The 26,799-nt window shown below is 49.3% G+C and overlaps 1 protein-coding gene across 1 annotated transcript in view; it reads right to left on the reverse strand.

Moving 5' to 3' along the window:
* The window catches only part of LOC149335524 (calcium-activated chloride channel regulator 3A-1-like), a 187,185-nt gene extending 163,821 nt beyond the window's left edge, over positions 1 to 23,364 (reverse strand). The window contains exons 1-2 of the mRNA XM_089553954.1: positions 23,254 to 23,364; positions 780 to 1,077 (exon numbers count right to left, since the gene is read on the reverse strand). Of these exons, the coding sequence (XP_089410080.1) occupies positions 780 to 1,077; positions 23,254 to 23,364 (409 nt within the window). The remainder of the gene's footprint in view (positions 1 to 779; positions 1,078 to 23,253) is intronic.
* Between the last annotated feature and the right edge of the window lie 3,435 nt (positions 23,365 to 26,799).

Below are 26,799 nucleotides of genomic sequence, written 5' to 3' on the forward strand. Positions count from 1 at the left end.
CCCGACTTTGGCTTCCTACACTGTCCTGACAGCATAGACACGTCCGCGTGCTACGAGAAGCGCACCGGCGACTCACTTCATATCAGCAGATGTGGACGCGCCCGGGGGCAGAGCGATAAAGGCAGATCAAGCACATTGCGAGCATCTTTCTTCACTCCTCATCGCTTTCGCTGTGGTAACATTTGCTTTTTTCTTTTAATCTCGACGCCTCATCTGCCTACATTCTCAGCAGTGTCAGGTTTGTAGGGAGTTTTAGAATACATAAAAGAATAAGAGGATCAGGGAAATAGCGGGACGCTAATACGCATATGCATGCAGAACGCTAAGCCTAGGGAAGAGGCGGACTCCGGGGTAGTGGCATGAGGGTTATTGTTCTGTACACGCGCAATGGCGCTCCCATTTCTCTATTCCGTTAACCGATAGGACACCCCTATTCTGAAACGCGCCGATGTAGCCACACTACCTATCGGTTCTAAGCGCATCCTCGCCACCTTTATAGCGGCTTGTGGTGGGCTTCCGTTCCTTTTCATTTCAGACTATCTCTCTTCTCCCTACCACCGTAGCCGCACCGCTGTCACCCTTGCTTCTTCACGCCTCTCAGGTGTCTGCAATCACACTAAATAAAACCTTAATCACACCCTATGCGAGGGCCAGCTCTCTGTACGCCTCCAAAGCTTAAAGTCAATGGGACGCGCTTCCGCTGGGCTTCCTCGGAATTAATGGCTGCGCCGTAAAGGAATTAAAAGCGAAAGTATTCTGCAAGAAACTACTTGATATACCTGGGATATCCAACTTCTTAGCCGTGAAGTTGTTTACTGTAGCCAGGAATCCGGGACTGAGATGGATGAATTCTCCCGGGAGACCGCATTGTTCCGTCTGCTCTGTGAACGGCTCGTCACTGTTCTGCTCCGCGGGCAGGTCGACACGCACGTCGCTCCTGTAGAACTTGCTCGACGACAGTACCCGGGCGCTCTTCCTCGTCGGCCACGTCCTGGGAACTTCGATGGTGGCGTGTTTTATGTACACACTTCCCCTGGTTGCGTTGTGGAGGAACTTGGAGGATGCTTTGAGCAGTTCCTGTGCATTTTCATCATCATTTTCACAATATGCACTCATCGCTTCGAATGAAATTTTAACTAATATTGTCAGTTGTTGCTAAGCAGATACGCCCCTAGTGTCTTTCGCATTTTAGGGGCGGGGCATGTACCGAGCCTCTACCTGTTCCTTATCTCCGGCTCCAGTTTTATCTATATCTCGCATTCGTTCCTCAGTTGCCTGGCATAAGTAACGCCTATTACTTAGACCAGTATTATCGAGTGACATGCCCGAGATAATACAGCTATCGAACAAGGCTGTAATAAATATTATTAACCACTGATAAGCAGCCTTAGTATGATTGCCATGATTAGTCTGATTACCCTAGTATAGTCATAAAAATGTTCATTTTCCCGCAACGCTATACGCGTCTTTAGAATATAGGGGGAGGGGGCATTGATTACAGTTTTTCAACACTTGTTGGAGCGTCTCACGCAGTACAAGCAAATTCCCAGTAGGGATCTAATTTATCTGTAGTAAATACCTGGAAACCTGCTGAATAATCCTAGCATTACGACACAGAAAATGAAACATTTTCCAATTCTTACCAGAAACATTATCAACACCCCGATGCCAATACAGTTTAGAAGAGGCACGCCTAAATGATTATATTCAGCAGCAGTTGGCAATAAGCGCCAGTTTATATTGCAGGCACAATCAGGCACGTCTTTTGTTCACAATAAAACCTGTGCTATGTTTTCAGCAGGTTCGGTTTCAGTATCACTGTTCACGCCTTAGTGCACTGTATCTAGACCGCGATGTAAAAAAAAACTGAAACTTAGGTATTTTTTAACTATCTGGGTACCATAGAATCATGGGTGAATAATCCCATGTTAGAAGTAATGTTTTCTTATATATCATTATATACACTAGAAAAGGCAGAATTATCTACATTTATAAATGAGCATTGATATCTTAAAATAAATGTTCCAAAGCAAACCATCCATGTTCTTATTACCATTTACCCAATGCTACGGTGTAAAGAATGAGCTATGGTTCGCCACACTAAAAGCGTAATTACGCGGCAATTATGGTGCTGGATCTATGGATTCACGTATAGCCGCGGGCAGATTCAAATGGACCAAGCCTCGGCACTCAAACTCCTTTGTAGGATTCCTAACAGAAACAAGTATTTGTTGCTTTCGTATGCAAGACCGAAAGCAAATGTCATTTGAATATGAGGCAACAGCCATTAATGTTGAATTCCAATGGCAGATCGAGACCGCTCCGTCGGATCGCGTACGGAGCGCGTCGGTATAGTGCCTAGAATATACTGGCTAGTGTGCCGAGGGCGCGCGCTCGCGTGGCCGCCGTGGTGATGCCTTCCCGAAGCCACCGCAGGGTGGCGCTGCCAGTCGCTAAGGTGCCACCGCGCAGCGTTCGCGGCCTTGGCCCGGCGTTGGAAACTAACCATGCGCTGCGCTTTTCGCTACGCAACCAATCTTTCTCCGTGCTTTGAGGGCACTTTTGTTCAAAACCTTTCTCGACGGAAGATAAACTCAACGACCTAACACTGTCCTTAGAAAATCATCAACCGAGATAGCGCCGCGAGACCGACGATGCGTTGTACAAGTACTATGGTTGTACCGATTTACTACCAGATCCAATCCGTAAAATTTTTATTCTTTCCACTGTACACTGAACACGCTGTACACTGTACATCGTCACTGTACAGAACCCCTGAAGTGGAAAAGAAAGGTAAATTAAATGCCGAATATCCAGCGAGAGGCCCAGCTTACCAACTTGAAACAAACACCGAAGGCTGACAGCTGCGGCCACAGTATCCCCGAAAACTCTCCGATCCGGATTCGTTGCTGATACATGGTAACTTTAGATCACGATTTTACTCGATCCGAATTCAGTCGACTGCGATCCGCGCATCTCAACCGCGACCGTAGGGTGTTGCACGCACTGTCATGCTGTCATGCTCAACCAGCAGTATCCAGGTGGCTGGACCTCACAGCGGCGACCATTCTTAAATCGCGATAAAAAAATTTTCACCCCAAACGGATCGATAGCGATCGGAAGCGCCCGTGTGACACTGGTATTAGGAAATAGCATCCATAGCTTTTGCAAAGGTTACGACCCAAGGGATTTCAGTTGTACAGTCCAGTACTACACTTCTGGACATGTTATGCCGATGTTTTTTGCAGTTCAACCGCGCGTACTGGAATTTTGATATCAGACAATATTTAATAGCGTCGTGTATGTGCAAAAAAAATCGCAGGGGCTAGCTCTTTCCCAACGTTGCATCTGTTTGCGATGATCGCATGTATAATGAACACATGCAGCCTGAAGAGGACTCGTTGCATTTCATTTGGAAGTTAGAACTCGCTTTATACAGAAGTAGTTTTTATGCAGGTGTCTGCGAATTTTCGTTCCATCTTTTAAGGGAAAAAAAGGCAAGAACGAAAACAAAAAAGTGATTTGATTCTCTTCTACAAAGGGCTACAATATATACTGCAAACTGTAAAGCTACAGCCATAATAAGCAGGTAAAAATAACTGGTCACTGCTAAAAGTTTGTACAAAGTAAGCAAGACACTGAATTATTTATTAACTGAACAAAATATCTGAAGTTGGTCGCTGGAGAGACCGTTCATCAACAGCTATAAAGAGAAGCGCCTAGAAACAGTACACAGCCATACCATTTAAGCAAGGCACTTTATACAGATACAGAAAGGAAAACACTGTATTGATATTAGCAAACTGGTTGCAGTGTCTGAACTTCAACAATTTTTTCGTTGCCTTCGTGCCTCTCTGTCTTTGTTTAGCCCTTTAGCATAAAACGTAACTCTTAGCAAAACATAAAACAACAATCCACAGCCTGGCATGCTGCCTCGTGTTCGGGGCAACCAAGTTTTGGCAAGGCAACTGAACTAAAGCAACTTAAGCACGATTAGTCCCTGCAACTTTCAGTTCATTTGCTCAAATCACAGCGCAAACAAAACCAAAGAAACGCGCAGACGCAAGCGAAACACAGTGCACAACACAAGGCTTGGCTGGGCAACTGCAGCAATCCAGCACCTTTACGACAGGAAGCGCCCTCTGGCGGCGAAAATTGGAAGGCAGCGCTGGCGCTGCCACCTCCTCCCATGCTCCCTCCGCTCCGCTCGAGACGCGTCGGAGCGCGTAGCTTCGCCACCTCCAATTTTGCGATTGGAATGCAAGTGCTCCCTCGGGAGCGCGACGCCAGCGCCGCAGCGGCGAGCCGCGGAAGCTAGGCGTGCCGCCGGAGCGGACGCCCTGCTAGCTTCGTGTTCGAGAGCGACAGGAGTTGCGCGAGGCGCGATCTCCGCGTTGACACACGCCGTCTCGGCGAAACAAAAAAAGAGGTAGTACGAAGGCCGTAATGTAAGACCAAAACCAAAGCGTATGTACAGGATGGTCCACTCTCCGTGAACACGCGAGTATGCGGCCGCGCTCTTCAGAGAGCCAGTGAGCATCTCCCTAGCGTTCACGAAAGAAGTGGCGGACGACGCGCAGGCCAGTCGCTCGCTGCTCAATTTTCCAGCCTTGCGACTGCGAGACGCAAGCCGCTGAACCAATCAGCGAGACAGTAGAGCTTTCGGCAACGACACCGCCCTCGGACACGCCGACCGACGAACTGCGGTGCCCCCTGGCCAACGTTTCTCCCTGGCTGCCGTAGTCGTCGCTAAGCCTAACTGTTTTTCATCGATGCCGCAGCTGAGGGCACTTCGGAACCGGCCAGCGCTGTAGTAAAGTTGCTACTCGCGTCACCGTTTTACTGTGTTCCTCGTCTCATAATAAAATAAAGACATGATCGATTTCTGCGACGCCTCCAACAGCGGAGCTAGTAGACAGCAGGGCAGCCGCACTGGGCATCAGGAAGAAATTTGCTTGTATCGCACTTATCAGTTCTACCAGTGACTCGGTATTGCCCAACGATCCTCAAAAATGATTCATTTTTTACATTCCTCTACTCCAGGGCTTGTTATGAACGCGAACAAAGAATATTAGCGCATTTTTCTGACGCCGGCGGCAGGCATACAGGCCGGCAGCTCCACACTCGCTGTCCGTTTCAGACGAATCTTCACTGCTGGACTGTGAGCTTTCAGTGCCCGAGTCGGTACTTTCACTTCCATGAAGCAAAATCAGTGCCGCACGGCTCGAAACAAGATCATTGCTGTCCACTGTTGACTGGAAAGTGCCCGGCTGTCCCGGCTCGCCCGGCTCACCACGTAGCGACGACAGGAACGAAGCGGCTGCTGCCGGTCGCGACAGGAAGCAGACGCGGCGGAAAAGAAAACGTCACGCGAGGTTCCGGTCAAATCTGCCGATTTCAGCGGATCAAGTATCGTTGCTCCACGGAGCGATCCGGGATTTACGCCTGATCCTGATCTGCCATTGGAACATACAACTCGCGCTCCCATTTTACCATTGGAATACGACTGATCCAAACCGGGCAGAAAAACTTGATCCCGATCTGCCATTGGAATTCAACAAGTTTCGCTATGCAACGCTTAAGAAGACTTTGACCTCAAAAGCGTGGCCCATATTCTTCTGTGCAATACCGTACCTCTTAAAATTCGGTCTTTTAAGTACCGCAAGGAGCACTCTGGTGAAAGGCATGCTCATTTTCATTTACGAGAGAATTAGCATTGACCAAACGCGCTGGGCCATTTCTTCCATGAAGGCGTCATTTTTTCCCTTTACACTAGGAAAATAGCTCCTTCTGCATAACCATACGTACACTACCCTTCAGATTACAATGCGATGGCATTAGAGATCCCTCCCGTGTAAGTATCTTACCTTTTTCATAATTTCATAGAACGCGGGGAGTCCTCTTACCACTACTGGCGCAGTGCATGGCGCAGCGGTTTGAGCGATGCGCCACTGCCCCGCCAGGTGGCTGTTAAAAAACACAGCCACTGGTGATCTTGCGGAAGTCGGGTTGGTCTTTCGGAGCTCACGTGAGGCTTATTTTTGCACAGATAGTTCTCGCCGAGGCTGTCTGTCTTTCGACCAATGAGCTGATGTCCAGTGACAGGGGGGTGGCCCCGGCTGTTGAATTAATTTCATTGCCATCTGTCATGGTGGGCACGTTACCCACAACCCGCTGGGCAGGATGCCTTCGGAAGGCTGAGTACAGATGGGCTGAGCAGAACTTGACAGGGTGGCTCACTGCGCTCGTAACTTGGATGGACGGACGCCAGCTTTTTTAATGAACGGGACATTCAGTGCTATCGGAATAATAATAATATTGCAAAAAAAAACACAAAATTGGCGCGTACTGAAGGAAAGCCAGCGCATCACAATCTACTGAAAGACACATGACGAAATTATTTGAATAATGGCGCCTGTATGGACTAAGAAAAACCGCGCTAGTACTTTTGCAGAGTAATCGCTGCAGGACGGCTCGCTGAGAGAGAGAAGTGGTAGATGAATACCAGGGAGGTTCACCAGAAGGACGTTGCGGATTATGGAGAAATAGGAGAAGAGCAAGTAGAGAAATGCGTACTGTAGCAAGCACAACAAACACACACGTGCTGGATTTCCTACACCTCCACAGCTAGAGCCTGCACACCATGAGGGCTGTCGCGCGCGCTATGAACTAAGTAGAACACAAGTATTTCAACGCTAAACACAGGGCAGTCACGCAGCGTAGGCGTTCCATCCTGCAGTAAGGCTGCTTGCCTCTGCAGATGATAATGTGGATGAGCAAGTGAGATATGTCCCGACTTCTCGGAGCGATGAGGATGGAGGAGCCACCATTGCGGGTGCTGATGGAGAGCTGCAAGGACTGAATTGGACATATTGTCATGTAGTGGTGACTACACTCAGGCGAACAGGAAAACAGCGAGAATGGCTTCTAAACGAAACTTTATTTGGGCTGGCTTGCGCCAGCAAAGAACTGAATGATTCGGCGGCGGCGTGGCAACAGGCAAGTTCGGCGGTCGTCGAACGGAATGCCCGCCGCTCTCGGCCGTGCTCTTTTTAAAGCCGATAGCGAAAGTTCGAGATAAAGCTTGGAAAGTTACCAGCACATTCTCGAACAACATAGAATGGGCTCCGCCTGGATGCGATCAATCGAGATAAATCAAGGGGCGTCTTGCGGCACAAACAAAGCGATAAAGCGGCGTGTTGGCAGCTTTGAAGAATGAACGAACACTACAAAGATTCGCAGCATTACTCCCATCTCAAAGAAGCATCGACCCGATAGATGGATGCATAAGAGCGCCCCCTTTGAAACGGGGTGGTGGCAATCGCCACCCTGCTCAGCCTTTCTTTCTTTATTATTTTTTGTTTACTGTGTTGGCAATTCTCATTAAGAATCGCCATCATCTTTACCTACGGTTTCCTACAATTCTAACCTTATGTCACATCTCTGCTTTTCAGCCACCAATCCTCCAATCGCTTTTTGCTAACTTCCGCTGCAGATTTATTTACATGACCATTGTTATCTTTAAATCCTAGGGCCTCAGGAAGAGTGACTGCGCCTGCATCGACATCCGGATGGATACCATCACATTTGATTATGAGGTGTTCTTACCACAGATATACCACACACTGGACATGTGTCATCTTCTTCGTTAAATTTCTTTTTGTAGGTGCGCGTTCTAAGACACCCTGACCTAGCTTCAAAAAGTAGGGCACTGCCTCTTGAGTTATCATAGAAAAATTCTTTCCTGATCTGCCTTTTCTAGTATAGATATAGTTCTACACTACGTTTCTTTTCCATTGAATTCATCCAATTTTTAACTTCCGCGTTTTTAACCTGTCGTTTAATGCTCTTTCTTTCTCCGTCCTCATGACCGGCATACTTACTGGTTAGTTTTCTAGTTCTTTTCCGCCACTGCGAGTCAACGCTTTCTGTATAAATATTTAAATACCTTAGTTGCCCACCTGTTATCGTCCAATTTCCTCAGGCGTTCTTGATTTAGTATTTTACTCCTAGCTTCCCGTGCTTCGAACGATGCCCAGCCCACATCCCCTTGTACTGCCTCGTTTGTGGTTTTGCCGTGGGCGCCTAGTGCTAATCTTCCAACAGCTCTCTGATTTACGTCTAATCTCGACTGAACTTCTGCCCTTCAGCACAGAACCGCATTGCCGAAAATAAGTCCCGGCACCATTATTCCTTTCCAAATACCTCTCAGTACTTCATATTTGTTGTACCCCCATAATGCTCTATGTTTCATTATCCCGGCGTCTCTTCGTCCTTTTGCCCTAAGAGCCTGTTCGTTCTTTTCCGTGTATATCTGCCCTTCGTTTAGCCATATCCCGAGGTATTTGTACTTGCCACTTTGGGTATTTCGTGGCCTTGTATTGTAAGCACCTGGTCAGTTGTATCGTTAAAAATCATCACACCTCATTTAGTTGCGCTAAAACTGAATCCTAGAGCGTCTCCTTCGTCTCCACAGGAATTAACCAAAGTTTGTAAATCTTCCTGGCTATCTGAGAACAGTACAATATCGTCCGCATACATTAAACCCGGGAGTTTCTGCTCAACTACATTTCTGCCTAATCTGTAAGACAAGTTATAACCTAGATTACTTTATTCTAACTTTCTTTCCATATTTATCACGTAAAGCATGAACAGCAGCGGTAATAGAGGCCAACCTTGCATTAATCCTTTGAGCACCCCCACAGTTGTGGTACTTTTTTTCCCTTCCCATGTAATTTCAACTTCATTATCTCGATAGATTTGCTGTAGAAAATCAATTACCTTTATTTCTTTCTTTCTTTCTTTTTTATTTGAGACAATTTGGTACAAATTGGCTCAGGAGGCAATAGAAAAAGGCCCTGATGGGGCCTGACTAGGCTATGCCCCCCTGACAGCACAAGCAGCACAAGTGTACATGATTACACATCATAAGCAGAGCAAAGTAAAACACATCAATACAGAATACAGAAAGATACAGATACACACCGTCTTAAAAAAGGAAAATAACTTATTTGAACTATAATAATACAAAAACATTTTCTTATGTACTGCATCAAATTTATTAGTAAACAAAAATGTTTCACCAAAAAAAATTGAGAATGTGAAATGCAATCCAGTGTGCATAAGTAACGGAATATGACCTGTAGTACACGATGATAATACAACATAATACAGGTTAATAGCACCAAGAGTTGGCTCAGGAGTTTAACCCATGCACCTCCTGCTCAGATAAAAATATTGCTTTAACTTGCTTTTTCAATTGAATAGGAGACACAACAGAACTTAAGTTTAATATGTCAGGGTATTTGTTGAAGAGTTGTGGTATTTGCGACAATAACCTCTGTAAGCCATAGTTTGTACGTGATCTGGCCCTAACTATTTCGCTCTGTCTTAGTTCATACGGTGACTGTTTAGCTTGATAGCTTTCTTGAAATTTCGGTGTATCTGCACGGTATTGGCGTAGCGCTTCCAGAGATAGTTTTTGTTTAATCAGTTGTTTTACCTGAAGAATGCTATATCTGGTAAAATATAGGGCAGTGCTTTCCGTGTAGGGTACGTTTCCAATGGCCCGCAAAGCTCGTTTTTGACCGACACCTAAATCTTTCAACATGCTCCACAGGAGTTCCCTCTTCACGTTATCGTATGCACCGCTTATGTCCAGAAAGGCTAAAAACAGGTCTATTTTCCGCCTTAGCTATTTCTATGCATTGGGTAAGCACGAACAGGCTATCATCTAAACGCCTACCCCTTCTGAACCCATTCTGAAGTCCTCCGAGTATCCGATTAGCTTCTACCCACGACTGCATTTTTAATTTCACCGCCTGCATTGCCAGCCTGTACATAACAGACGTTATCGTAATCGGACGGAAGGATTTGATGTTCATCTTATCTCCTTTCCCTTTATAAATCAAATTCATTTTACTCTGTCTCCAGCTGTGCGGAATTTGCTGATTTGTTATGACTGTCTCCAATGCTTTTATCAGCGCTTCGTTGCTTCTTGGGCCAAGTTCATTAATCAGCTTAATTGGAATTTCGTGTATCCCTGCGGATGTGGTTTTAGGAATATTCGCTTCCGCCTTTTCCCAGTTAAGACTAGTCAGTTCTAAGCTGTTCTCTATTGTGCTGTCCTGTGTTGCCGCCTCACGTGGGGAGATTACCCCATTTTCGTTGCTAAAAGACGCAGCTGTAAATGACGTAATGTAGTTCACAGCATCGTCTCCCTCTAAACATTTTCCCTCAGCATCTATAATCTGTTCCTGCGTTCTTTGATTTGTTTTTCCCAACCAGGCTATATGGTTCCGGAATTTTCTTGGCCCCCCTTTATTTGCCTCGCGAACTTCAGCCAGCCATTAATCAGAGTACTGCTTCATTTTAGCCTGGACTAGGACCTGAACTTGCTTTTTTCTTTTGTCGATTAGATTCCCATATTTCGCCTATTTCCTCTTCAGATAACTGCGCCCTCTTTGCTTCTCTGTGTTCCCTTGAAGCCACCCGTCGTTGTTAGATGGCCTCCTTAATTTCCATATTCCCCCAGCTTCGTGGCTTCCTCTTTCCTCTCCAGCGGTTTATTCCTTTCACTTCTTTCATTTTTGTAGCGGTGAGAGTTCTAACTTATTATAATCCCACTTTGCCATGGGGCGTTTCTCGATTGCTTCTTCTATTTCGGCTGATATTAGCGCTATTTGTCCATCGTTTAATTTTGCGTTGTCTTTTTGACTTCGCTGCATTTCTCTTTTGACTAGGGCTCCAAACTGTAGACTAATACATTTATGATCACTTCCTAGGCTGTACTTCCCCTCTTCTTCTATTTCCATTATTGCGAGTTTGCTATAGATACCCTGCGACATTAGACAGTAGTCAATGGTTGTTTGCCTGTTACGGGATTCCCACGTGATTTGTCCCTCACATTTAGTTTCTCTGTTGGCAATAACTGGGTTGTGCCGCTCACACAAGTCTAGCATTAACTTCCCGTTACAATCTGTGTATCCATCCAGATCCTCGATGTGGCCGTTCATGTCTCCAAGCAAAATAATATCGACACCGTCTCCAATCTGCTTTATATGGTCATTGAGACACTTAACTAGATCCTTGTTTTTTTGCCTGCATTTGTCCCCGGTACCTAAATAAACTACCCCTAGCCATGTCATTTTGCCAGCAATTGTACCTGATACCCAGGCATGTTCCTTTAGAGTTGATTTTATTCTTTGCCAATTTGTTCCTTGATGTATCAGCATACCTACTCCACCTCCCTTCTCCTCCGTTGTTGTTCTGTTGCACCCTTCCCAGACATAGCCATCGATGAAAGGTGGATCTTCTAGATCCCTCAGATGTGTCTCGCATAGAGCGTACACACCTACTGCTTCGTCTTTTAACTGCTGTTCTATTTCTAGCCATTTCGCTCTCTTTCTGCCCCCTTGCAAGTTTATGTAACTGATCCTGGCGTTAAATTTCTTTTTCGTAGTTTTCTTTCTGGGCCTCCTAGTGGCCATTTTGTTGGGCTCAGCGTCATTGTTACCTTTACTACATCGCTTCTACCTACCCCTATGCCCTGAGCCACCGTGGACCCCGTAAAAAAGCTACCGCTCGGCCTCCCAGGCGCCAGCCTATCTCGTCTCCTACCCTTCCTCTGAAATGGATGCCATCTCGTCCAAAGTCTCTGCCCAAACCTGCTCTGTGCACTTCCTTGTTTATGTCTACCACCTCAAAGCCTTTCTCGAGGCTTAACTGCCTTATCTCTCGATTAAGATTCACAACGTCGTTAGCAACCTCTACATTCCTTCCTTGTACCTCCGGCACTGTACACACCACGATCTGCGCTTGCTGTGCTATCGCCCTTATACCGTCAACTCCCTCAGCTAATCTTTTCCCTACTTGTGCGGCGTTACCATTCAGGACATCAGTTAGCCCCGCCGCTACCACTACCAAGTTACGCCTTGCAGCCTTCTCGGAAAGTTCACTTTTAGTCGCTCTCAGAACATCGTCCATTGTCCTTCTTGGAAACACCCCGACTGCTACCCGCCTATCACCCTTCACCCAGTCCAGAATAGCTCTTTTGCAGCGCCTCATGTTTGAGTCACCAGCGATAAGCACTAGCGTACTCTGCCCCTCCCTCCTAACTTCCGGATCTTGCTGCCTCTTATCAGCGACTGTGACCTCATTTCCTGGAATTAGCTCGTTCCCCTTCTCAGTATCGCCTCTCGACTTCCCAGCTGCCACCTGTGCTTAGCTGTTCCTGCCTGAACATGTCTTACCTACTGGTTTCTCGCTGTCCATGCCACTGCAAGCCCCATCCACGTGGCTGGCGCTCGAATGCCCGCCATTGTGGCTTCCAATGGCGGTGTCAGCCGTTTTTGACTCCAACTGACAAAGCTGTTCTTGAAGCTTGCGCTTCTCTGCGCTCTCTATCTTTAACTCTGTTTCTAGAGCATCCATCCTTAGCACTAGTTCGCTGTTCGCCTGTTCAGCCCTGTCCAGGCGTGCACCTAATACGCAGAATTTGCACATAAAATCTGCGCCTTCGGCCTCCTCCACCGAATCGAACCGCGTTTCTTTTAAATTCACCGACGCCTCACACTCCATACAACTAACCTTCAGTAGCTTAACCATCTTAGCAACACTCGAATATTGCTTCCACCAAATGCGAAGATGTCTACAGGCTCAAGACAAACACACTTGAAAAGACGTGAACAAATAAAATAAGGTGACTTAAGAACATAAGAACATAAGGCGACTACTAACAATTAAAACGGATTTCGGAGACAAGATACCCTGAGTGTGGAAACACAGCGTCCATTCGCGCGCATAATATGGCTTTAGACGGACGACATGGACAACTTCTGGCCGTACGCGCCGTCGCTGGGAGAGAGTCATTTGGTCAGGGGCGACTTCATAGTCCAGTTCACCTAGCCGACGAATAACCTTGTACGGCCGAAATAGCGACGCAAAATCTTTTCACTCAATCCACGGCGGCGAATGGGCTTCCAAACCCAGACTCGGTCTCCTGGCTTTTATTCCGCGTTTGGTCTTCGTCGGTTATAGCGTCTGGCGTCAGTCCTCTGCTGGTTTTTGATCCTTAATCGGACAAGTCTTCGGGCTTCTTCTGCGTGTTGAAGGTAGGCGGCGACGTCGACGTTATCTTCTTCGGTAACGTTGGGCAGCATGGTGTCTAGCGTGGCCTTGGCCTCCCTGCCATGAACGGGCCTAAAAGGCGTCATCTGGGAGGTCTCCTGCACTGCGGTGTTGTAGGCGAATACGATATAAAGCAAGATGACGTCCCAGATCTTGTGTTCGGCATCGGCATACATGGCGAGCATATCGGCGATGGTTTTGTTCAGGCGCTCGGTCAGTCCATTGTTCTGCGAATGGCGTTTAGTTGTCCTCCGATGTTTGGTTTGGCTGTAACGCAGGATGGCTTGCGTCAGTTCCGCCATGAATGTTGTTCCTCTGTCCGTGATGAGCACATCGGGGATGCCGTGTCGCAGAAGAATGCAGTGCACGAAAAACTTGGCGACTTTATGCTGCTGTTCTGTTCAGTAGTGCTTTTTCCTCGGCGTAGTGCGTCACTTGGTCGGTCGCTAAAATTATGCACTTATTTCCAGATGCTGACATCGGGAAAGGGCCAAGCAAGTCCCCACCGATCTGCTGAAAGGGCCTTGAGGGGGGTTCAATGGGTTTCAGAAATCCTGCTGGTCGGATTGGAGGGATATTTCGTCGCTGACATTCTCGGCAGGTTTTCACATAATGTTCGGCATCGGCAGGCAGTCGGGGCCAGTAATATTTGTCTTGAACGCGGCGGAGGGTGCGAGGAAACCCTAAATGTCCTGCTGTTGGCTCGTCGTGTGAAGCCTGCAGGATTTCTTCGCGCAGACTCGCAGGTACAACAAAGAGGTAGACTGTTTTGTTATCTCAAGTTCTTCTTCACAAGGACATCATTCCGTACACAGAAAGAAAACAATCGTCGCCTGAACGATGGGGGGGGGAGGGGTTGAAGAAACCTTGTCTTTCAAGTAATCGATGAGGTGTTTTAGGTCAGAGTCCGAGCGTTGCTGCTGTGCAAAAGAACTGGAGCTGATGGGTCCCAGGAAGGCGTCCTCATCGTCGTCCAGCCGCTGTGCATCTACACGGGCTCGTGACAGGCAGTCGGCGTCAGGGTGCTTGCGCCCGGACTTGTAGATGATGGTGACGTAAAACTCCTGGAGGCGCAGGCTCCATCGATCGAGGCAGTCGGAGGACTTCTTCAAACTGGCAAGCCAGCACAGTGCGTGGTGATCGCTGACCTTCTGAAACGGTTGTCCATACAGGTAGGGGCGGAATTTCGATGTAGCCCAGATGATGTCAAGGTACTCCTCAGTTCCCGAATAATTAGCGTGGGCCTTGTACAGGGCACGGCTAGCGTATGCGATTACCTCCTCCAGTCCGTTAGTTTTCTGAACGAGGACAGCGCCTAGGCCCACGCTATTTGCGTCGGTATGAATTGCAAAATCGGCGTTTTCATCAAAATGCGCGAGGATCGGTGGGGACTCTAAACGACGCTGAAGTTTCTTGAAGGCTACCACTTGCGGCGCTTTCAATTCAAATGGCACGTCTGCCTTCGTCAGGTGGGTCAGTGGCTCTGCGATGCGCTCAGCGATGCGCGAAGCATTCTTGACAAATCATCGGTAATAAGCGCACAGACCGAGGAATCTGCGCACAGCTTTCTTAACGCCGACGGTGGAAACATTGCGATAACAGCTGTTTTCTGAGCGTCTGGACGTACTCCCTCCCTGCTGACGATGTGGCCTAGAAAAAGCAGCTGTTCATGAGCAAAGTGGCACTTCTCTGCTTCTAAGGTTAGACTGGATGATTTTACTGCGCCTAGTACTGTTCGAAGCCGTATGTCGGTTGGGTGGACGCCGCATGCACGGGCGAGGACGCGGTTGTAGCCATTACAAACCCCTCCCTTCCTCCGATTGCCACCCTTCACATATTACCCACCGCCCTTTCGGAGGAGGCCAAAGAGGCCGCCATTGCCCTAGCCATCACACGCACAGGGGACCGATATATGATGGCCTCTAGAATTTCTCCTCCAAAGAAATTCAAGCGCCGCGGCGGGTTCGATCCCAGCCGCGGCGGTTGAATTTCTTTGGAGGAAAAATTCTAGAGGCCCGTGTACTGTGCGATGCCAGTGCACGTTAAAGAACCCCAGGTGGTCTAAATTTCTGGAGCCCTCCACTACGGCGTCTCTGATTGCCTTAGTTGCTTTGGGACGTTAAACCCCCTAAACCAAACCAAACCTATCCGACTCTAAACCTGCCATACTAAATTTTACTCGCGGGAGAGTTCACGTCCCTGCATTTCGTATACTGAACTCCCTTGCTGCACACCCGCTCCACGCTATGGAGCTGATATGGGTGCCTGCCCACTCCGGGAATCCCGGGAACCAGGCCGCCAACGCTTTAGCCCGAGGTTCTCTCAACCAGGCACCGGCGGCCACTGATCTGGGTTTCTCGCGGGAGCGCGTGCACTATTTCAGTGAAATGACGCAGGCCTGCAAAGCCGAGCGTCGGGTCTACCCTCCACCCCATCCATTTCTCGACAATTATCATCAGACACCTTGGAGGCGGCTCTAAACACGCACTTTACCGTCTGCTCATATACGCTCGCGCTATCACCAAGTCCACACAAACCCCTCCTGTACCTTCTGCCACCACCCCAAAGCCACTCTCGACCATATCTTTTTCCTCTGCCCGTCGGATCCTACCCCGCGGGGCCGGGAGCACCTTACCACTTGGGAGGCTTGTGAGGCCGTACAGCGTTCTGAGGACCCGGCCAAACAAGCACTGTAACCATTACTAGCTTAAATGTCGCTGTTGCGGACCAGACACCAAACGGCATCCCCTCGAACTTGAGGAGGCCATCTGGTGTGATGAATGCGGTCTTCTCGCTATCTCTTTCATAGACCTCAATTTGCCAGTAGCCGCTCTTGAGGGCCACCGATGAGAAATACTTAGCGCTGCAGCGCCGGTCGAATGTGTCGTCGATGTGGGTGAGGGGATGGCCGTCTTTCTTTGTCCTGTTCTAGCGGCGGTAATCAGCGCAGAATCGACGTGCGCCGTCTTTCTTGGTCCCTAGAACAATCGGTGCCGCCCAGGGGCGCTTTGAAGCTTGGATGACGTCGTCGCGAAGCATTTCTTCAACTTGGTCCCAGATGGCTTGTCGTCCTCGCGGCGACACTCGGTATGGGTTTTGACGAAGAGGACGCGCGTGCTGGTCAGTTATAATGCGATGCTTGGCAATTGGCGTTTGTCGGACCTTCGTCGATGACGAAAAGCACTCGCTGTAGCTTCGAAGCAGATCGCTGATCTGGTCTTGCATATTCCGGGGCAAGGCTGGGCTGATGTCGAAAAGGGGCGAGTTCTCTTGGTCAGGTGAATCTTCTACTGATGGGTAGAAGATGGCAAAGAAGTCTCGTAAGGGGCACATTACGTCGTAGAAAGCAATTGTCGTGCTTCTGTTAACGTGCCAGTATTCTTCGTTGCAGTTAGTCAGCAGTACCTCAGCTGGCTATTGCGGAAATGTGCAATGCCTCTTGCGATGCCGATTCATCGGTCTATTAGGAACTGCATGTTCCCCTCGATGATGGTTTCAGTGTTATCGACTTCCGTGGCACCTACGGTGATGATGACGCTTGAGCAGGGTGGGACACTCACTTGTTCCTCCAGTACACTCAAGGCAACGTGATGTTCCTCAGTTATCATAGAAGGGATGGCCTCGTACGTGGAAAGCGCGATGAGCTTGGATCTCAGGTCGATGATCGCTTGATGCTCATTGAGAAAATCGATGCCTATGATCACTTAGCGGGAGCAATGCCGCCGCACCACTCGCGCTGTGCATCGTCCGGATGGCATAACGTGGTGGCCCCCTACAGTGCGAACTTGTGGGCCGTCCCAAGCGGTCGTGACGTTCCTCAGATGCGCAGCGAATGTGCCGCTTATCACCGAGTAATCGGCTCCTGTGTCGATTAGAGCGGTAAATTTCCGGCCATCGATACCCACTTCTAAATCGGATGTCCTGGCTCTGGCGTTGCACGGGGTCCTCGGCCTCGGGTAACAGCTTCATCTTGTATGTGAACCGTGAGTACAGCGTGTCGTCGAAGATTTTCTGGGTGGCGGCGTAGTTTTGATGACGGTTCGCGTTGTCGTGGTTGCGTTGCATGCGGCGTCGGCGTGTCGGCGCCAGCCTCTTCATGCCGTATGGTTGTTGGAGGATCTTCGGCGTTTCGCTCGTGAACAACCTACCTCCAGAGGTTGCTGTGTTTAGTTTCCCCTAGGAGGGCTGGGAGACCTTCGTCGTACCGCGGCTGCGTAGCTGCGGCGTGGAAGCGCGAAATGCGAGACTGACGGCGATGGTGAGCGCGAAAAGCGGTTCGGCGCACACTCCTCTCGACGAGGTACTCGTCGATTTCTTGCAGACTTTGGCCTAAGCTTGGTTGTGGCGCGTCAAAGGCAAAGCCCCGAAGACCGATACGGCGGCACGGGCAGTGACGAAGAATATGACTGGCTTTACCGCAATGCAAGCACAGCGGGCGGTTGGCGGAAGTTCTCGGGCGCCGCACTTCCTGGGGCTTGGGCATCGTTCGTAAGCTGGGCGGGCGAGGGCAGGGGGGCGGCGTTCGGGAGCAGCTGGTTCACGTCGAAGAGGCAGACTTCGGCTCTCTTGTTAGGGCTGAGGTCTGCGTACTGCAGCGGCGTAGGTTCAGGCTGGAGCTTGAGCTGGAGCTGAAGATGGCGGGGTGCCAAGCGCATGTTGCACTTCTTCGCGTACGATTTCTTCAAGGGTCGCAACTTGAGCCTGGTTTGAATGTGGTAATAGGCGATGCAACTCTTCCCGTACTATTTCGCGGAGGACATCCCGCAGGTTGCCTCCGAATGCTGCGCCATCCGAGAAAGTTGTTGAGGTCACTTAGAGCTGTCGACGGAAATGTGGGGCTCGTGTTTCTAAAGTTTTCTCAATGGTGGCTGCTTCGCTGGTGAAGTCAGCAACGTTCTTGGGTGGATTGCGGGTCAAACCAACGAAAAGTGCCTCTTTAGCACCACGCATCAGAAGCTCCATCTTCTTATCTTCTGTCATGTCAGGATCGACTCGTCGAAAAAGGCGCTTTATGTCTTCTACGTATGCGGTCACTGCCTCGTCCGGGTGTTGGATGCGTGACTGTAGAATCAGCTGAGATCTTTCTTTTATGATGAAGCTTGTGAATGCCTTCAGGAACTCCCGCTTGAATGATTGCCACGCCACTAGAGAAGCTTCGAGGTTTTCGAACCAAATTCTCGCTGGTCCTTCAAAGGCGAAGGAAACATGGCTTACTTTAGTCACTTTAGTAAGGTTGTCCCAACTGTTGACACGGCAAAATGTTCAAACTGTCATAGCCATTTCTCACGATCCTCGCCCGGTGAAGAGTTTAACGTGGGCGGTAGTCGGGGCTGGTGCAAAAAAAATGGCTGAGGCTTAGCCAAGGTTAAGCCTAGTCAGATGCGAAGCATATTGATGGCTAGGCTTGGTAAAGTTCCTCGCTTTGTTCTTCAGTTGTTGTAGAACGTTGTCGACGAGCCGCATACTGAGCACGCCGCTTAGCCAGACGTTCATCCCGCTCTTCATCGGTCTCTGTGGCACGCTGAAGCTTTCGCTTCTCGTTCAAATCAGCCCTGCTTCTAGGCGGCATCCCAACACCTGACCGCCTCGTAAGTGCCCGGAGAGCGAGGCAAGCTCAGCTTTATACCGCTGCTGTAGCGTCACGTGGTCAGCTGCAGCGCCTCTGATGTGGAGCCTCCACCGCCGCGGCCGACCGCGCGAGCCGGCAGCCCATCTCTCCTCTGCTGTGAAGTCATGTTGTCACGTGGTCAGCCGCCGCGCCTCTGATGTGGAGCCTCCACCGCCGCGCCCGACCGTGCGAGCCGGCAGCCCATCTCTCCTCTGCTGTGACGTCATGTTGTCACGTGGTGTCACGTGGTCACGCTAAAGGTCAATGGTAGCTCCACCGCCGCGCTCGACGGGCTGTAGTGTAGCTCTAGTAATATCCTTCGCATAATAATGGGGGCTGGTGTCGTAGCCATGGCTTACGTCGCCGTTGAAGAGTCCTTACTCGCATCTGGTCTGGTAGTAGCCCGTATTCAGGCGATCGCCTCCAGAGACGCCGGCTCCTTCGCACTACGTCTTCCGTTTGGACGGCTGCTGCGGCTTTCTCGAGATCTTCCAGACGGCCCGGGCTGCTTTGAGGGCTCCCAGGGGGTGAGGGAGACAAGAACATCCGTTAGCGCCTACACCAGATGTTACGTAGTGGTGACTGCAGCCCGGCAAGCAGGAAAACAGCGAGAGTGGGTTCTAAATGGAACTCTTTATTTGGGCTGACATGCGCCCACAAAGAAGTGAAAGACTCGGCTGCGGCGTAGCAACAGGCGAGCTCGGCGGACGTCGAACAGAATGCTCTCGGCGGTGATCTTTTTAAAGAGTGAGTTCCATGTACGCGAAAAAGTAAGCGACGCGACGAGGCGGCGCGGCGACGACGACGGCTGGCTGTCGCTCCTTCGCCCACGGGCCAAGCTCCATGCGCTGCGAGAACGCGAACGCGAAATGGAGACGGCGATCAGTGTTTCTGGCATAATACACCGCAAAGCTGTTTACGCCTAAAACAAGAGTCACATTATTTGCAAGTATTGAAATTTTGGGCTAAAAATTTCAAATAAAATGTGTTTACAGCTTTATCATTCCATGTCATTGCGTGAACGTGGGGCCCACAATTGTTTGAAACTCGCGCGCTTTCTGACCTCAAACGACGCATACTCGCTAAGCCTAGCAGCACTGTAAACACAGAAGCAATCTGAAAATCTGGGCTGTTTTATAGCTAAAATTGTGTGGTTCAGGCAAGTTCAGACAAAGCGAAAGCTTCGTGCGCATTTAGTTTGCCGTGAGCCGGCAAGAGGCCAGAGCCAGAGCCGGCAAGAGGCCCGGTAGTGAAGTACTCTCCCTGATTAGCTGCTATTGGCTAATCGCGTTACCAACTTCCGGGCGACGAGCGAAATTTTCTGTGAGTGCAGATTCCAGCGACACGACAAGCGACACGGGCATTGCGCTTCGCGCGACGGCGTCGCTCGTCGCTTGCCGCTGTCGCGTTCGCGTGTTTTCGCGTACATGGAGTTCGGCCTTAAAGCTTATAGCGAACTTACCAGATAAAGCATGGAAACCTACTACAACATTCTGGAACAAAGTAGAATCGGCTCTGCCTGGATGAGATCAATCGAGAGAAATATAGGCGCGCCTTGCATCACAACTCCATGTACGCGAAAACTCACGCGAACGCGAACGCGAAAGCGAGAAGCGACGAGCGACGCCGTCGCGCGAAGCGAAATGCCCGTGTCGCTTGTCGTGTCGCTCGGATCTGCACTCACAGAAAATTTCGCTCGTCTCCCGGATGTCGCTAACGCGATTAGCCAATAGCTGCTAATCCGGCAGCGTACGTCACTACCGGGCCTCTTGCCGGCTCTGGCCGGGCCTCTTGCTTCACCACCGATTCGTCGTTGTCGCTACGCTGTGCCCCACGTTCATGGCAAAATAAATGCGCACGAAGCTTTCGCTTTGTCTGAACTTGCCTGAACCACAACATTTTAGCGATAAAACACCACAGATTTCCAGATTGCTTGTGTTTGCAGCGCCGCTAGACTTAAAGCGCGCCAGGTTCAAACAGGTGTGGGTCCCACGTTCAGGCACCATGGCGGCGCCCGTGACAATGGCATGCAATGACATAGCTGTAAACACATTTCATTTGGCATTTTTTGTCCAAAATTTCAATCCTTGCAAATAATGTGACTTGTTATAGGCGCAAACAGTTTTGCGGTGTATTATGCCAGCAACACTGATCGTCGTTTCCATTTCGCGTTCGCGTTGTCGCAACGCATGGAGCTTGGCCGGTGGGCAACGGAGCGACAGCCAGCCGTCGTCGCAGCGCCCCCTCGTCGCGTCGCTTACTTTTTCGCGTACATGGAGTTCAGTCTTAAAGCGATACAGGTGCGTGTCTGAAGATTTTAAGAATGATCAAACACTACAAATATTCGCGGCGATATAACTCTCCTGCAGTGATTTTGTGCAGCTGTGGTGTGAACGCTGAAAAGCAGCACATGCATGGTGTTGACGAAAGTCTTCAGAATTGCACTCACGTGCTTGTGTTCTAGAGAGAGAGAAACTTTATTGTGCACAGTAATTCGGGCCTCCCAGGCCCCTGGGTCGACGCCCGACCCCACCACACTAAAACGTTCATGCCTAAAGGTCCATGACGCTATGATGCTAGCCGCGCGGCTGGCGACGATCTTTTGTCTTGCCGGGTCCACAGAGCGTAGTCAGGTCTCCCAGTCCTGCAATGTTTGAAGTGGCACCGGCCTGCCGGGTGGACTTGCACCGATGCCTGGGCTAGGGCCCGACCAACAGGAGGGTCAGCACACTGGGCGAGCTGTGACTGTTCCTTCACTTGAGCGGGTGCAGTGCTTCGGGACGGATGGCGAAGTAACATGCTGCCCCCGCCTTTGGACCGGAGATCGTCCTTGTGCTTCATAGCGATAGGCTCGAGTCTTTTGGGGGCTTAATACTTGCATGATATCTGCAGCCGTGTGTAGCTCCGCAGGAATGTCCCAGCCCTGTCTGCAACCACTGTCCCTACATCACCACTCACATGGCTCTCGTTGTTTAGAGCCGCATGCGGAGGTGAGGTTCAGTTGATTTTCCTGGACCAGCCTTCCCAACAATCACAAATTCCTAAAAGATCTTTGACAAGCGTAACGACGCCGTCGCGCCTTAAAGACAGCCTCTTTGGGCGTGGAATTCTCACTTGTAGTTTGAGTAAGTATCGCCCGTTCCCTTTTCAGGCAAGGACAATCCTTTGAGGCAGGGAATGAGCGCCGCGGCATTTGCCACACTTTTGCACTGTTGGCAGGCAATCATAGCAGATGTGTGGAGAACACCTTGGGCGCCAGATGGAGAATTTGCGCACACTACTCACGTATCCGGGGATGGTGCATTTCAAGCATTGGAGAGGCTGGTTTGGTTTGGTTTATTGGGGTTTAACGTCCCAAAGCAACTAAGGCTATGAGGGACGGCGTAGTGAAGGGCTCCGCAAATTTCGACCACCTGGGGTTCTTTAACGTGCACTGACATCGCACAGCACACGGGCCTCTCCTCCAAAGAAATTCAGCCGCCGCGGCCGGGATCGAACCCGCGTCTTTCGGGTTAGCAGTCGGGCGCCGTAACCACTGAGCCACCACGGCGGGGCTATCCTGACCACGTGCCGGAAATGCCCAGCCCTCACGTCCGTTTGAATGCAGTCCCCTTGGAAAGTCAAATTTAAGCACTTTGTCCTAGCATGGCGCTGAGCTTGCATTATTGGTACGCCGTCGGTGACTGGTCGGATCACAATGGGCAGGTCGGAGGCACGTATGGCCATGTCGCCGTCGTAAATGACGCCTGCCTTTATTCCGCTGCCCCGAAAGACATGGGAACGAACACTGTTGCCGCCAAACGTTTTGAAGATGCTCAAACAATTTTGCGCGTTCCCCTCTGTGACATCAGTAGTGACGGCGTTACTATAACGATTGATCCTTAGGTCTGTACTGCTGCCGGGAATCGAGTGTCTAGGAACATTGACGTGGCTTGCCTGTTGATGTCGTTGAGATTGTCAGTGGGGTTATCTGGCACAAAGAGGACAGTAGGTGCCGACGATCCTCGCTGTGTGGTGGTCGGGGACGAACTCGACGACGACAAGTCCTCTCGTATGCGCAGACTTCGTCTAGCCTTCTTGCTGAGGACTCTGATGAAGTCGTCATCAGCTGAAGCAATCAGTAGCTGCCCAATACAGCACGGTGGCCTGGGTGCTTGCGTCTCACGGGAGATCAAGAATGTTTTTGTGGGTGGCAGCAGCTTACCCATGGTGTTCCACAGGAAGTCCGACATCGTTCACTTCCATCACTGTTACCAAAAAAGAAACAGTGTCTCCACGAAAATATTGTAAACTAGAAAAAAAAATGAAGAGGCGAAGGGACATTGTTCTTCTATAGAACCACTTCCTCGCCTTCACACGACGCCGCTCCGACAGTTCATTCTGCCTTTTGTTCTGCCTTTGAGCGGCCCTTGGCACTTATTCTTATCGCTCTTTAGCTGTATGCCAAAAACAATGCGCTGTGGACAAACGCTCCAAAGTGACAGGGGACAGAGGTAGAGTAAGGAAACGCTGCTTACCTTGATGTTGTCAATGATAGTCTCGTCGGGACTAACTCTTTCGCTGATGGATACCAGCAGTTCCTTATAGCCTCCATCCGAGCTGTCGATGTGGACTGGTTCCGCAGTCATTACGAAAAGCAGCAGGTAGGCCGTAAGATAGATTATCCCACCCATTCTGAAGTCGCTGTCAGTAGGCCTGGGAGGCAGTGAAAAGTAATTAATAAAGGTGGAATAGCCAAAGCTGTCATTTTGGACAGAGAAAAGGAGTCCTGAATTTTGGTTTTGTTCTAGACAGGTGGGAAAAATGGCGTTTACTTGTGCTCCGTTCTTCAAGCATGATTAAAGAAACACAATGCTGAAAAAACGCTGAATAAGCTTTTGCCTCAATGTATTCCCCTTGCATGAGAATCGAAGTTTAATTTCATCAATTTGCACTCATCGCTTCCTAGGCAGCACTTGCAACAAAGCTGAGCATCACACGCTTTACTGACGTAAGTGTGAAGGCCCGAGCTCTTGCCACTCTCGAAATTCATGCATTTATCGATTGTTTTTCATTTATCGTTGCTGTTTCTCTCTATGAAATAAGCGTGTGATTCTGCTGTAGTTTTGTTTACCGGCGATTTACGTTCCTTTCAGATCAGATTCAAGGCATGTACCCTTTTCAATAGAAGCCGTCAGATGGTCGCACTTTAAATACCGGCTGCCGCCATCTTTATTAAAGGCTGCCCCATGCTACCCTGCGTTTTATCAATTTTGGGAGTGCTATGGAAATGTTTTTTCCTTAATTTCAGCCGCTAGACATTTCGCAGGCAAATAGACAGGTTTCAGGAGACAATGCGAGTTTTGTGTATTAAACGCCTGTGGACACTGTTATCGATGGCTGGTGATTGCTGTCACCTCAGTATTCAAAAGGTGGATCCAGTATTTGCATTACATCATTCCATGGTCATTGATTTCCAACGGTGAGTGGCGCTGTAAATCTGTGTACTGCACTAAAAAATCATACAAGACCTTTAATGGGCTAATTTTTGTTAGAACCGTAAAGCATAGAATTAAATGTGCTTTTGCTTGTAAGTGCAGTGGATGAGAAGCAGAATAAACGACAAAATGACGAACCAGTACGACAAAATCTAACATTCAATTTCCCTTCTTCATAACTTATTTATCGTAGCGGGAACTTAAACTTCAATGTTTTTCGGAAAGCACTGAAATGAAGGTCATCAACAATAATTTTTTCTCCCTCCAAATGTGAAATTTCCCCGTAGGTAGAAGGGCGGTTGTGAAAAACCTTTAATGTTCGGTAGGTTCAGTGTAGTAGCGGCCCTCGTGGGCGGACCAAGAGCCCATAAATTTATACCTCGGAGTCTGGTTCTCCCAAAATTTGGAAGTTGGATGTTGCGGCTCCCGTGGAGAGTGAAATAAATTTCGTACCGCTCCGAACCAAGATGGCTGATAACTGTGGTGGCACCTGCAATCAAGATCGGTGAAACAGACGCGGGCGCAAATATTCATAACTATGATAGTTCGACAAGTAAACTAAAGCTTAAGGAAGAAATACATATGAGCAGTTTGGGCGTACTGACGACGAACTGCAATAGTTTGTTTGCCACTTCTATAGCTAGCTCATCACTCTCCTAACTTCTGCTAAATCTGTCAAAATTAAATCTCAAGCTCGATCTCAGTCCGCTAAATGACACACGATGTGTAAGTGAAGAAACGAGGCTGAAGTAATCCAGTGTATAATCTCGTGACATAAGATAACCAGGCTGTAAGATTTCGAACATATGAAACAATAACATACGCACTATTACCTGCCACTGCCCTCATTTATAGGCGACACTCGTTACTTCTATCGTACCCCATGCTGCGCGATGTGGTCACTAGGAATAGGCAGGATTTTTCAAGAGGAGGTTCTTAACTACCATGGTAAAAGAGCTCTTTCTCATGTACCGTATGGGCGCTAGGGTTTCGCGGGTGATGTGCACCGTACAATCCGTGTAAGAAACAACGCTGAAATCATTATTTCCACCTGAACTGCAATTAAAATCCCGACACAGGGTATTTTTTGTTTGAACTGCTTTTGTTTGAACTGTTTGAAAGAACTGCTTGAACTTCAGATAGCACCAGACACACGTGCAAGTCCAATGCTTGTCATTTATTCCTGCTGACGACTAAGTAAAGGTGTCCCAAAAGACATGTCTGGAACCTAAGCTGCAGATTTCAATTTTAAGATGTGCACACAGATTAGGCCATGTTTATAGTGATAAACTTGTTTTTAAAACTACAGCTAATATTTAATAGATTGGATTTAGTTCCAAAGGACGGATTCTGTTGTTGCTGACTCATGAGGATAATGGAGCGTACCGAGTGCAGGCGGTTGGCCAAGAAGCCCCAAAGGGCAGCTGAAAGGGTCTCAGAAACTTATTTTAGAAAGAAGGGATGCAGGTCTGCCGAATTAAATTGAGAACAGATCGAAAACTGCGTGACAGCTGACTGAATTGGGAATGTGGCCATACTTGTAACATCCGGAAAACTTATAAGATGAAATGCGAAGAGTTGCCAGAAGATGGAACTCAGAAGGATTTTAGCATGGGAGTCATTTGTTGTCTCAAAAGAAACTTTGGCGGAAGCACATTCCTGTTGCTGGTCCCAAAGATACATGGAGGTAAAAAAACTAGGAGAGAGTGCGCTCAGCCTCTGCAAGCCATCCTCCTCTGACGCAGCTGCCGAGGGCCCTTTTGGGCACTGAATCATGGGAAATAGGCCCTCCTCCACAGTCACCAGACTGCCAGCCAGCGATGCTTTTTAGTGAACGTCCGTGTTCCGAAGTAGCGCAGAAGCGCAGCGCCTGTGTTGCAGCTTTGGCGGAATGCGTACCGAGCTCGAGGTTGTCTGAAGGTTCCGCGTCTCAACACTTCTGTTCATTACACTCTTGAGTTTTCGGGTGCACTGCAGAGAACTGCAGGTAAACTTTTCATCAAAGGGTGCGGCCGCGACCTCGTCACTGTTCAACTGTGGTTCATAAAGACAATGGAGAGGAATTCCTTTCGTCGTTATACACACATACGGAGCGTTTATTTCAGCGCATGCTATAAGCGAAGAACTCGAGAGTAGGCGAAGAAACGAGCCTTTAAAAAAGGGCGCAGCGGCTTCCAGAGCGCTCACGACGGACGGACGTGTTGAACGAGCGCTCCGGCGCGCTGCGCAAGATTCTATTTCTCGGGCAGGCGGACTTCGGCCCGCCCATGGGCCCGCCGTTCTCCGCTATTCTCGAGGCACAAGTCGTGCCGAATACGCTTGCGCACATAGGCGGTTCCGACGTGAAATGCAGCAGTGAAGTATTTATCTCTCTCTCGCTGTCGAGAGAGAGTGCCGGCGGCTTTACGTCTGCCCCTGCGCGGGGTCTCCCGGCCACTGCGCACAATCACTTACAAAAAGAAGTTAACTGTATGTATACATAGCCGCGCGCTCGTAGCGTCCTGTCTCGGACTAATCGCGCGCGCGGCACACTGCACTAGCGGCCAGGGTGGGGCGCCCGGCCGCGTATACCGTCCGAGGTAGCAC

The sequence above is a fragment of the Amblyomma mixtum genome, chromosome 7, assembly GCF_055824585.1.
Source record: "Amblyomma mixtum isolate Tamu chromosome 7, ASM5582458v1, whole genome shotgun sequence".
Classification (NCBI taxonomy): Eukaryota; Metazoa; Arthropoda; class Arachnida; order Ixodida; family Ixodidae; genus Amblyomma; species Amblyomma mixtum.